Source organism: Strigops habroptila, chromosome 3 (assembly GCF_004027225.2).
Source record: "Strigops habroptila isolate Jane chromosome 3, bStrHab1.2.pri, whole genome shotgun sequence".
Lineage (NCBI taxonomy): Eukaryota > Metazoa > Chordata > Aves > Psittaciformes > Psittacidae > Strigops > Strigops habroptila.
Genome location: NC_044279.2, coordinates 76183243 through 76195193, shown reverse-complemented (window position 1 = coordinate 76195193; position 11951 = coordinate 76183243). Strand labels below are relative to the sequence as shown.

General features: G+C 50.8%; 2 protein-coding genes and 1 long non-coding RNA gene across 4 annotated transcripts; 1 reads left to right on the top strand and 2 right to left on the bottom strand.

Annotated features, from left to right (window-relative positions):
* Positions 1-188: 188 nt before the first annotated feature.
* On the bottom strand, positions 189-2146 carry TOMM22 (translocase of outer mitochondrial membrane 22). Of its 2 annotated transcripts, none has more exons than XM_030478175.1 (4): positions 1971-2146; positions 1754-1872; positions 1386-1503; positions 189-958 (listed from the first exon to the last, which is right to left on the bottom strand). In XM_030478175.1, exons 1-4 carry the CDS (start codon positions 2076-2078, stop codon positions 842-844), a joined length of 462 nt encoding a protein of 153 aa, XP_030334035.1. In that variant the 5' UTR covers positions 2079-2146; the 3' UTR covers positions 189-841. The 2 variants fall into 2 exon arrangements, with proteins under 2 accessions (XP_030334035.1, XP_030334036.1); XM_030478176.1 differs by having other exon boundaries at positions 886-958; positions 1381-1503; positions 1971-2124.
* Positions 2147-2266: 120 nt separating this feature from the next.
* CBY1 (chibby family member 1, beta catenin antagonist) lies at positions 2267-5537 on the bottom strand. Its single transcript, XM_030478174.1, is given in 9 exon segments — positions 2267-2754; positions 3612-3678; positions 3681-3710; positions 3713-3724; positions 4281-4314; positions 4316-4387; positions 4909-4966; positions 4968-5133; positions 5432-5537. Coding segments are annotated over 8 exon segments (372 nt in total). The 5' UTR covers positions 4985-5133; positions 5432-5537; the 3' UTR covers positions 2267-2672.
* A 1613-nt stretch (positions 5538-7150) lies between these two features.
* On the top strand, positions 7151-9464 carry LOC115604777. Its single transcript, XR_003990406.1, has 3 exons — positions 7151-7823; positions 8035-8129; positions 9038-9464. It is a non-coding gene; the product is annotated as an uncharacterized LOC115604777 (long non-coding RNA).
* Positions 9465-11951: the final 2487 nt, after the last annotated feature.

Sequence of the window (11951 nt, the reverse complement as noted above, 5' to 3'; positions counted from 1 at the left end):
TCTTCCTTGTATCTATCCTGAACTTCCCCTGTTTAAGTTTAAGCCCATTGCCCCGTGTCCTATCACTCCCCTCCAAGAACGCTCTTAAGCAGCGCAAAGCTTGTTGCTCTGTCATCTTCAGGTGCCAAAGCAGTGTCCATCCCTTCCCACGGCTTCGGAAGAACTGAGCCTCCCTAAAGGACGTTTAGTAAAACCACACTGCTCAGGTTGGATTTATTTAATATTCAATACAAAAAAATACCCAGCTGATTGCTGAAGTTCTACTTGATGAGGCAGGGGATCAGCGCGGACGTGATCGTCTTGAGTCTGCCGCTCCCTCGGTTCTCACATACACACACACACGAAGCCGCCGTGACGGTATTTCTGCAGCTACGTCTTCCTGGAGAGAGTTTCCATGGGGTGCAGCCACCCACACCCCACCTTCCTTTGCTTTGCCTGCTGGGGAACTTGCTTCTCTTCCTCCTCCTCCTCTCACCGGTGTCCTTCGGCTCCATGTCAGCCAGCAAAGGATTTGGGATTCATTTTGCTTGACTTCTGAAGCCCAACCTGAGCCCCGGGGTGGTTTTATGGGAGTACGAGGGGGCTGGAAGAGGAACTGAACTCCCCCAGTTCAAGTCTGTGACTGGTTACGGTGCATTGATTGAATAAGAGGAAAAGCTCACGACTTCTATACAGGGGGAGGATGCAGACAGGAGCTGTCAGCAGGTCCAGAGGGGGACGGGCTTCCCACCCCTCTTTATGAACAGGTCAATGTCCCAAAGGAGAACCAAAAATAAAAACAAACGGGAAAAACAAAAAAATGCCCTGACCCAACAAATCAACAGTTCAATAGATCATAATCTCAAGGTCTTCCCAATGATACAAATCCAACGCAGCTTCCACAAATTAGATCTTCCCAGACAATGGTGGCAGGGCCCCTGGCATCCCCCCTGAGAGCCCGTGTTGGGTCCCAGAGGATCTGGAAGGAAAAGGGTCAGTTGAGGGGCTGTGAGGACATGGGACAGGGGATGTGTGCTGCCCTCCCCTCCCACAGCCTCCCAGCCAGGCACTGAGGCCTGTGATACCAGTTCCTCCCTTGCTGTGACAACCCAGCGCAATGCTCGGCCACACCAAATGCAAATGGGGTGGATTTGGATGTCGCTGCCTTCAGCCCGTGTGCAGCCCTCACTGCCTATTCCAGCCTGGTGAAAGCCAGGTTGTGTTTGCTGGGGTTTGCCATCAACCCATTACTGGGAATTGGCAGAATCATCCCATTGGGAGCATCCAACCAGGGCACCCAGTGGAATGAACACTCTATCACAAACCGCTCCCCAGGCTCCTTCAACAGGAGGTGCCTGGGAGGAAGCACAGGGCCAGGGGAGAGGGCTGGGGTGCTCCCGCCTCACCTGTCTCTGCTGCAGCTGCTGCTGCTGCTCCATCTGCAGCTTTTCAGTTTCAAACACGACAGGAAGCACCAGAATCATGAAGGAGGTGGTCCCAATCCACAGAGCTGCCCTGGAGAACCTAAGGATGAGAAAGCATGTTAGGAATAAGAACCGGTTCTTTCCCTGCTTCCTACAGGCGCCAGGCTTCCCCCAGGCCTCCCTTCTGTGCCTCACACGAAAGCCACCCCTCATTTCTGCCCCGAGGTGGCCCCTTCCCCCCGCCCGGCTCTGCCCAACGCCGCCGAGAACCAAAGGCCGCGGCCCCGCCGCTCCCCGCCCCGCGGAGCCGCCGCGCACGCCCCGGGCAGCCGCAGGACCCGCTCCCTCACCTGTACATCTTCTGCGCTACCGACAGCGACAGGTCGAACGTGGCTCCTGCCGCCGAGCGGACGCACTCGGGGAACATCTCCGTGAGCCCCCACAGCCGCTCCGCCAGCGTCTCGTCCAGCTGCGGGCGGCAACAACCGCGTCAGGCCCGGCACGGCGCGACCCACGGGGTCACCGCGGCCCCGGCCCGTCCCGCCACGCCGCCCGCCGCCCAGCTACCTCCTCGTCGTCCTCCTCCTCCTCCAGCTCGTCCTCCAGCTCCTCGGCCCTGCCCGAGCCGCCCTTGGGCAGCAGCTCCTCCGGGGACAGGGACGCCGCGGCCGCCATCACCACCAGCCACGGACGGAGGGGGCGGCGAGACAGCGGAAGCGGAAAGGCGGCCCTCCCGCCGCCTGGGCTTCGGGGGAGGCGGCGGCCCCTGGCGGCCGGGAGGAGCCCGCCCCGGTTCCCTCCGCCCCGGTTCCCTCCACCCCGGTTCCCCCCCGTCTCGGAGCTCAGAGCAAACACCCGCAGAGTCTGGGTTTAAATGTGTTTATGTAAACGGTGCAAAAGCCTCGACAGCGAGCACCCTTCTCGCCAAAGGCCCCCGCAGGCTCCCCCAGGGGGCAGATTTGGGGGAGGTCAGGGGGTGTCCTGCGTTTTTAAGGTGCCCGGAGAGGGATCTTCTTGAGGAAATGCAGCGAGGTAAAGTGCTCCGAGAAAATCCATGAGTGCCAGTTGACGGTGTCATCGTGTGTTGTGTTGGGGTGCCACCCAGCCGTTACGTGGCACCTACGGCACCGCACGATGCCAGGGGCGCCTCGTTACTTGCAGTCCCATGGAATGTGAAGCACCTACACACGCGATACCAAGGCGCTGAGGAGGCACTGAGGGTCAGAGCTGGCCTCTTCGCTCCCCCGTCCTCTGGCCACCTCCTCTTCTTCACTTCCTCCTCCGGCTGTGGCTCTTTAGTTCCTCCAGCTCCTTCTCCATCAGGTGGGATTCTGCTGTGGTCTCGGAGAGCTGCAACAACAAGGGTGAGCGACTCCTCCAACCCTCATGCCGTGCTACAGCCAGAAGCTTTTCCCCATTCCATGGCACAACCTTCCCCCGAGACGTCACCAGGACATACAGCCTGAGGCAGCACCCACGCGAGGGAGTTTGCTCCCATTTGGGCAAGAGGGAAGCAAAAGGAAATGTCACACTTCACTGCCATTGCCGGGGAAAGCTGGAAAGCAGGTCGGGCTTTGGTTCAGCACCCCAGCCACAGAAGCTGCTTGCCAGTTTTAAAACACGGGAAGAGCACAAGAAAGGAAGAGGATGAAGGGATGAGGAGCTATTTACTCAGACTGACATAAAGGGTAAAATCACTCACTGGTCTGAGCATGTACAGGCATTCCATTTCACTGAAAGTGTCTCTGGATTTTAAACATCATCTCTGGGTAAGGTTGAATTTCGGTTTATTTAGGGCTTAGGGATTCTTTCACCCCATGGTTTACACACAGAATATGTCACGCCACTTGTCACAGGAGCTGGAAGCTTTAACCTTCTGTGACTGGAGAGGGTGCGCTATAGCTCAGTTTCACTGTTAGGGCAGAGGCCAGAGTAACAAGAAAAATTCGTACTCCGTGCAGAAAGGGACAATGGAGCCATGGCACTTGTAGGGGCTCCTCTCACATCAGCCATGATGTTCACCAAAGCCAAAACTCTACTGTGGAGGAACTCCCCCTCTCCTTGCAGCAGAAGGCCAGACTTGCTCCTGCCCTCACTTCACCATCATGGCTGTCTTGTGTAGCAGGGAAAAGCTGAAAGAGCAGGGCATAGACCCCAGTGCCTTTGCTTGGGCATCTCTGCTGCAGCGGCAGCTGGGCACAGACTCACATGTCCAGCAGAATGTCCACTTTCAGGCCGAAGGAGGTTGTTTCTTCCTCCAGCTGCTGGTTTCGCTGCGCAAGCGCTGCATTTCTCTGCGATCCCCGTGAAGCTTCCTGATTCTGCAAGGAAAGAAGGAGGTTAAAATGCAGATTAAAATCACAGAATCACAGACTGGTTTGGGTTGGGAAGGGGACCTTAAAGCTCATCCAGCTCCAACCTCCTGTCATGGGCAGGGATACCTTCCACTAGAGCAGGTTGCTCCAAGCCCCGTCCAAACCTCGGCCTTGAACACTGGCCAGGGGATGGGGGCAACCACAGCTCTCGGGGGCAACCTGTGCCAGTGCCCTCAGCACCCTCACAGGGAAGAACTTCTGCCTCAGAGCTCATCTCAATCTCCCCTCTGTCAGTTTAAACCCATTCCCCTTGTCCTGTCACTACCTGCCCTTGTAAAAGCCCCTCTCCACATTTCTTGTAGGCCCCCTTTAGGCACTGGAAGCTGCTCTAAGGCAGCTGCTCTAAGGTCTCCCTGGAGCCCCTCTCTTCTCCAGGCTGAACAAGCCCAAGCCCCCTCAGTCTGCCTCACAGGAGAGCTGCTCCAGCCCTCAGAGCATCAAAATGCGGGTTGTCAGCCCACCGTGGCTACTCCAGATCAGAACCAGCAGAGCCGCGCTCTACCTGCCACCCACTGGCCATTTTCAAACTTGAGGCTTTTGACCGGCGAGGTTCATGGTGGGATTGCCGTACTCCAGCCCCAGCTCGATCTCACGGGTCGATCTGTCCAGCTGCAGGGAGAAGATCCACACTCAGCATTTTACAGAAATCCAAAGCCACCCCCTGCTCTGCTTTCCCATTTCTTAGTGACCAGCATTCCAACAGAACCTGAATGGTGCTGAAGCATGAAATCCTGCTTTGGTCACGTTCCGCCACAGCACAGGACCAAGCCAGTCCTCTCACTGCACACCTGCAACGTTCTCCCGCCCAAAGACACATACACCTCCCTGCGCTTAGAGACCACTGGTGAGGTTTTAGGTGAAACAGTTTTTGCACTAGGATGATGATGATCCTTCCCTGGTTATCCTTCCTGCTCTATTCACAGAATCACAGAAATGGGTTTTGGGATGGAAGGGACCTTAAAGCTCATCCAGTTCCAACCCCCTGCCATGGGCAGGGACACTGTTCATTTCTACTTCACATACTGTCACCAGCGACCAGAAGCAGCGCCAGGAAAGGCACAGCCGGGAGCTTGTGTGTGGGTTATGGTGGTGTGCGGGTTATGGTGGCAGGAGCCACCGGTGGGACTCACCAGACTCAGGTTGGAGAGAGAGGCACATTTCCTTGGGGGGTCTTCTTTGGGCTGAAGGTGTTCCGAAGAGAGGCATGCCGGCGCGGCCCGCGAGCAGGACGGGCGTCAACGGCGCTCTGAGGACGGAGGTGCGAGCGTCGACGTGATGAGACGGCGGTGTTGGCAGGGACAGGGGTTTCCTCCGGCGGCCCCTTCTCAGCACTTCCACCACCGTTACCTGGTGTCACCTACAACCAGATCCCGCTCCCGTTGCCCTCACGCTGTGCGCCAACCCACCCAATCCCTCCACGCCCGAGGGGGTTAAATGGAGGCGGGGGGGAACCACAGAGCGCTGGGGATGGTCCCCGCTCTGCTTCCCCTCCCCGGCATCTCACTGCTGAAACCAGCGGGGTGGGCGAGCGCAGCGGTGGAACACCCCTCACCCCAGCACCCCCCCGCCTCGCAGTGGTAGGGTCAGCCCCCGCGTGCAGGGGCGGCCGGGCCGGGCTGTTCCACCGAGGTTCGCTTTGGGGGGGGGGGAAAGCACCTCTCTGCCGCGTGCTCCCCGGCGCCCCGCGTCCGCGCCGCCTCAGCCCGCGTTGCTGCCGCGTGCCCCGGGAGCGGTTTGCGGCCGCCGCGTTGCCATGGCGACGGCGGGCGCTCCGCCGCGCGGGGCCGGGAGGAGGAGGAGGAAGATGCGGCCGCGGGGGGCGCCCCGCCTCGGGGCCCCCATTCCCGGTGGTGCTGTGGAGATGGGGCGCCTCAGTGACATGGGTTAGGGGTGGACGTGGCAAGTGCCTGGGGTAACGGTTGGACTCGATGAATCTTAAAGGTCTTTTCCAAGCCCAATTGATTCTGTGATTCTGTATCACCGATATTTTTTTATATTGTGGAGGGAAAATACCACTTTTCTAAAATTTAAAGTAATTCTCTGTTAGAATCAAATGACTTGCTTCATTGTTAGAAAGCTGCTGTTAAGAAGCTTAATTTTAAATGACGTATTGATATGGTGGACTTTAGCTAAAGGAGAACAATAAAGAAAGGAGGGGGAAAAAAGTGGGGGAGAGCAGGCAGATAAACAGAAGTGGCAGCAAAGAAAGGAGAAAATAAGAGAATCCCCACCGTTTAATTTCCCTTCTACATGTATTCATACACCACAAAAAAGTTACTTAACAGTTTTTCATTCTCAGAAAGGGTGCTTAACTGGCACCTTCCTGAAGTGAGCCGGAGCAGTGCTCACTTGGAATGAGAATTGGAAAGATACCATGAGTGCCACCCAGTGACTAGAGACAAGAGAAATCTCTGGTGCTGCAGTATCTTCCAATAGTTCAGTTTAGCGATATCTTATTCCTGTAGGATGCATGCTACAAAAACAGTGGCCTTCTGACCCCTAATCACTGGAAATTAATGATTTTATTTTATTTTATTTTATTTTTATTTTATTCTTTTCTTAAGGGATTACAGGTCAGAAGGGAGAACCAACCACCCTTCAAAGCAGCACGAAAACTCGCATTCTGAACAAGGGCTTCATGAAGTAGTTGTGGCTCCTCTCAGTATTTGATGTCCACGTGTGTGTGTGGACATCTGTTGGGGCAGTGCAAACCTCATGGAGTTCAACCAGGCCAAGTGCAAGGTCCTGCACTTGGGTCAGGGCAATCCCAAGCACAAATACAGGCTGGGCAGAAAATGGACTGAGAGCAGCCCTGAGGAGAAGGACTTGTGGGTGTTGGTTGACAAGAAGCTCAACGAGACCTGGCAGTGCGTGCCCGCGGCCCAGAAAACCAACCACATCCTGAGCTGCATCAAAAGGAGCCTGGCCAACAGGTCGAGGGAGGTGATCTCCCCTCTACTCCCATGAGATTCCACCTGGAGAACTACGTCCAGCTCTGGGCCCCCAAAAAAAAGGGATGTGGACCTGCTTGAGCAAGTCCAGAGGAGACCACAAAGATGCTCACAGGGCTGGAGCACCTCTCCTGTGTAGACAGGCTGATAGAGCTGGGCTTGTTCAGCCTGGAGAAGAGAAGGCTGCAGGGAGACCTTAGAGCAGCTTCCAGTGCCTAAAGGGGGCCTACAGGAAATCTGGAGATTTAGATTAGACATTAGACATTAGGAAGAAGTTCTTCCCTGTGAGGGTGCTGAGGTGCTGGCACAGGGTGCCCAGAGAAGCTGTGGCTGCCCCATCCCTGGCAGTGTTCAAGGCCAGGTTGGACGGGGCTTGGAGCAACCTGCTCTAGTGGAAGGTGTCCCTGCCTGTGGCAAGGGGTTGGGACTGGATGAGCTTTAAGGTCCCTTCCAACCCAAACCATTCTGGGATTCTATGATTCTATGCAAAGGCGAAGGGCCAGAAGTGAAATGAGGGCAAGAACTTGGAAAAAAGCTGGGAGAATGCAGAATTAAAATTTTGAACTGAAAAAGCCTGTAGCTAAGTCAAAGACCATACTGCCATACAGGATAGTGAGGGACTGAACTCTTAACACTCACTTTGTTGTTGTTGTTGTTGTTAAATGTGCTGAAAAATTTTGAGTTTCCAAACAAGTACTCAGACCTGCAGAGCTCCGATGAGAAAAGCATCTCCCTGAGGTGCTCAAAGACAAAGTCACATCCGATTCTTTATGAACTTGGGGTTTGTTATTGAGGGGGGAAAACCAGATATTAAGAAGTGCTGGTCAGGATGTGCTCCACAGGGGTAGTAATGTTCACCTTCCTAGAAGAAACCTGTCTTTTTTGGCACAGTTGTGTGCTTGAGTTCTCCTTGGTCCAAGTGGGATGAGTATTGTGGTAATACATTATAATTATTGTAAACATTTATAATTATTGTAAACTAACTGTCCTGCTTTACCCAGGCTCTCACAGTGATTTCTCTGGCAGCCTCCTTCTCCAAGGGTAGAGGCTCAGAAAAAGCCAGGCAGCCCATCCCCACCGCCCTGGTGTGTGAGGTGAGTGCTCACTTCTGTCTGCCTGGTTGCTGTGCGCGCGGATGTGTGTGCGAATAGTTCAGAGTTGGTAGGGCTTGTGAATGACAGTTCAGAAAGCTCTCCCGAAGTTGTGAGAGCAAGAGGAAGACGTTCAGTGTCCGATTTCTAGTGTGATTTGCTTCAGGAATTTTTCTTCTTTTCCATGGTTTTACTAAATCTCATTCTTGCTAAGACTCCTCAAAAAAAGCTGTGGAATTTCCTTGCTGCACCAACCTCCCAGGCTGTTCTGGCAGCAGCTTCTCGTCTTTATTTCTCCACTTAAATCAGGTAGATACTGAGACAAGAGTATCATCGTTTCTAGCTTTGCCTCTCAATATATTGCATTGTTCCCCTGCCAGCAGGTAGTTTGACATATGATTTTAAGCGACTGGCCTGGTTTTGGCTGTGCCTGTCCTTGTGGGGAGGTGAAACACTTAGCCAGACGCTCTCTCTCCCAGTGCAATAAACTAGAAACATCACTTAGGATCTGCAAAAGCTCATTAAACAGTGAAGAACCTGCATGTTGCAGTCACGTGTAAGGAGGCCACATAGCTTTTTATAAGAAGTCTTTGGGAGCGCTGGTGAAGGCTGAGAGTGTGACAGGATGAAGATAGGGCTGTAGCACATGACAATGTGGAAATTTTGGAATAGACCCAAGCTGGTTTTGGTAGGCCTAATTTGGAGCTTTCAGCTTTCTTGGTTCACAAATGATGCAGAATCTATAGCTTAGATTGTCTGAGATGCTTTTAACTCAGTAGTGTTTCTCTTGCCTGCAGGATTATTATTTTTCCCTGTTATATCAATAATTATAGGGGGAATATCAATATTGATAGGGGAAACCCTATCAATAATTATAGGGAAACCCCACTGGCTAGTGAATTCAGTAGACTTACTCTAGGCTTACTCTGGTGTCAAAGAGAATATTTATTGTAATATTGCCGCTTGAAAGTTGCTACATTGACTGGTGGACTAAATAGCTTGAGTTTAAAAACCTGTAAAATCAAAATTTTTTGGTATGTTGAAATTAATTTCACGCCCAATTAATTTCTTCAGCAGTGAGATAATTCCTGTGCCTCAGTACTCTGCCGTTAATGATGTCCCTACTTTAGTATCCTAGATAGTAAATATCTCGCCTATATTTAATTGACAATAGCAGACACCTCTTTTTCTCACTGTGTTTCTTCTTTTCATTATAGCCAACTCAAGAGATGGCAGAACAGCTGTTTCACCGCTTTGCAAAGAGTTACGCTCTCCTCCTGCTTGACTGTCGCAGATTCCACCACCAGGAGGCCCTCATTAAAGTGCTTGTAGCTAGGCAAAGAAAACACATGGACTGAGAATGAGATGGAGAAACCCATTCCTACAGGAGTCATCTGAAACTAATACTTATGCCTATAAATAGCGAATTTTTTTTGAGCGCTGTGCAGGCATCAATTAATTCTTGCAGGAATCCTAATATCCAAACCATCAGTTGTACTGTAATTTTTGAGGATAAGGGGGTGTCACAGGTGGTATTCCTGCATTGGTATCACCAAGTGATAACCAGGGAAGTTCATGCCTTTGTCTTCTGGATAGTAAGTTCTTTAATTATGTAATGAAAATAATAAAATAGGATAAAGCACTGTTTGGATTTCTAGTCACTCCACGTCTGCACTCTATCTTTCACTCACTGAATATGCCCTCACCTTAATTAATCTCTGCATTCTCTTTTCTAGCTATTTCCTTATTCCCAAGTTTTTAATGTTCTTTTCACTTTCACTGCAGGCTTTATTGTCTCCTAAAAGTTCTAAATATCTGTACTGACAGTCTGATTTTTCTCTTTTGCTAATATCGCCTGCTTTAAAGAAAGGGGGAAGGAGAAGTGTTTCCATCCCTTTTTTTGTTGCCAAATTATCCACTTCTTTCCTCAATTACTGAACTCTTCAAAGCTGCAGTCATTCCTTTGGCTGAAATGTATTCAAAAGAACAAGCGTGTCCATTGAGCCTCTCAACTAAAAGTATGAAGGTGTCATTTTTCTCTCCTTAAACCCTATTTTTTTCACTGCTGAGTCAAGCCTCCTGTGTACGCTTCTGTTCTTGTTTCCCAAGATCACATTTCAGTACTGATGAGTCCAAGACACAGCTTTGCAATGTGATTTCAGAATGGATGATAGGTGAGAGTAATATTGTGCCTGTCAGGGTGGCTCATGCAAACTGTCAGCTGCAAAATTGAGTTATCCTTTGTCTTTCAAACTCCGTTTCTGCCATTCTTCCCTAAATTCACATATATACATTCTACACGTTTACATTTGTTTACTTGGCCCTTTCTTATATGTACTAATGTACAAAACATGTATCCTTTGCTCTAAGAAGCAGAAAAGGTGTGTATGAGTCCATGATGTTGTATCCAGGCATCTGAAAGAGGTTTTGCAATTCACTGTTCACCTTAAGAGTTTAAACAAATATGCAGGTAATTCAGCTGCTCACATGCTCTGGATAGCATCCATCACTTCCTGACAGTTTGCCATGAAGCTGTCCTTGGTGGCCAGGAGACCGAGGGTTCAGAGGACACGTGCAGTCCACACAGCAGTAAAAGCCTGTGTTAAGCTCTGTTGCATCCTGTTCCTATTGTCTGGGATCTATTTGGCTGGGGAATAGCTCTGTGGAAAGGGACCTGGGGGTGCTGGTGGACAGCAAGTTCAATAGGAGTGAACAGTGTGCAGCTGTGGCAAAGAAAGCCAACAAGCATGCTGGGTTACATCAACAAGGGCATCACTAGCAGAGATAAAGATGTCATTAATCCCACTCTACTCCTCGCTTGTGAGGCACACCTGGAATATTGTTGTTCAGTGTTTTGGTCCTGCTATGCCAAAAAAGATGTGGACCAGGCTGAAGAGGGTCCAGAGAAGGGCCATACAGATAATCAAAGGACTGGGAAGCTGTATGAGGAAAGGCTGAGAGAGCTGGGCTTGTTCAGCCTTGAGGAAAGAAGGCTCAGGGGAGACCTTATCACCATGTTCCAGTATTTAAAGAGTGGCTACAAAGAAGATGGAGACTCCCTTTTTACAAGGAGTTACATGGAAAAAGATACAGGGTAATGGGTAGAGGTTACTCCTGGGGAGATTTCCGACTGGATTACAAGAGGAAAATTTTTCACAGTAAGAATAATCAGCCATTGGAATAATCTCTCCAGGGAAGTGGTGGATTCCCCAACACTTGAACACTTCTAAGATTCGGCTGGACAGGGTACTGGGCCATCTAGTCTAGGTCATGCTTTGCCCCAGAAAGGTTGGACCAGATGATCCTTGAGGTCTGTTCCAATCTGGTATTCCATGATACCTGGCTACTTGTTGCTCACTTCCATGCCTGTCTTCTCTTTGTCTCTTACTTTCACAGTCATCTGTTTCTGTGGATCACTTAAGATGTCCTTTTCGGGAAATAATGAAATATTAAGCCCCAGTCTGTAGATTCATGATTAGCAGATGGAGGGAAGGGGAATACCAGGGACAGGATCTCTCAGTATGGGTCAGTTTCTTATGCTCTGTTGTAACCCTCCACAGCTGGCAGCTGCTGGAGACAAGATGTTAGGCCTTTGGCCCAAGCCGCCATGTTGTTTATAAGGGAGAGCAAGCAGGGTCTGCATTCTAAATCCCCTTCTAAGGTTATTATATCTCATGCTTTAGATAAACATAAGCTGTGCTTTGTCCAGACAAACTAGTGAACCACATCATGAGATACTGTGAAGCTCAGTGTGTATAGCACACTAAAGATGAGAGAAAAGTGCCAAGTATTCTTTTCTCTTCCATGTTCTTTCCCTGTCCCTTCTTTCTCTCCACTTAGGCATGCTACCAGCACAAAGAAGCTACCCTAACAGGGACTTTTCCCAGTGAGAACCAGAACAATTCAAGATGAACAATCTGCTGACCCCAAAGGGTGAGGAGAGTTGTAAGAACACTGATGTAAGCAGTTCTCCCTACTCCCTGCTCATGTCAATAGGAGTTTCATACCCAAACCAGGTGGTAATTTTTCTCCCCCAGATGCCTTGTGCTATAGCTCTTACTCTATACTGATTCTTTGTGTTCGAAAGATATGCCTGTGGGTGGCTTTTATCAAAGGCCAAAACTGGAAATA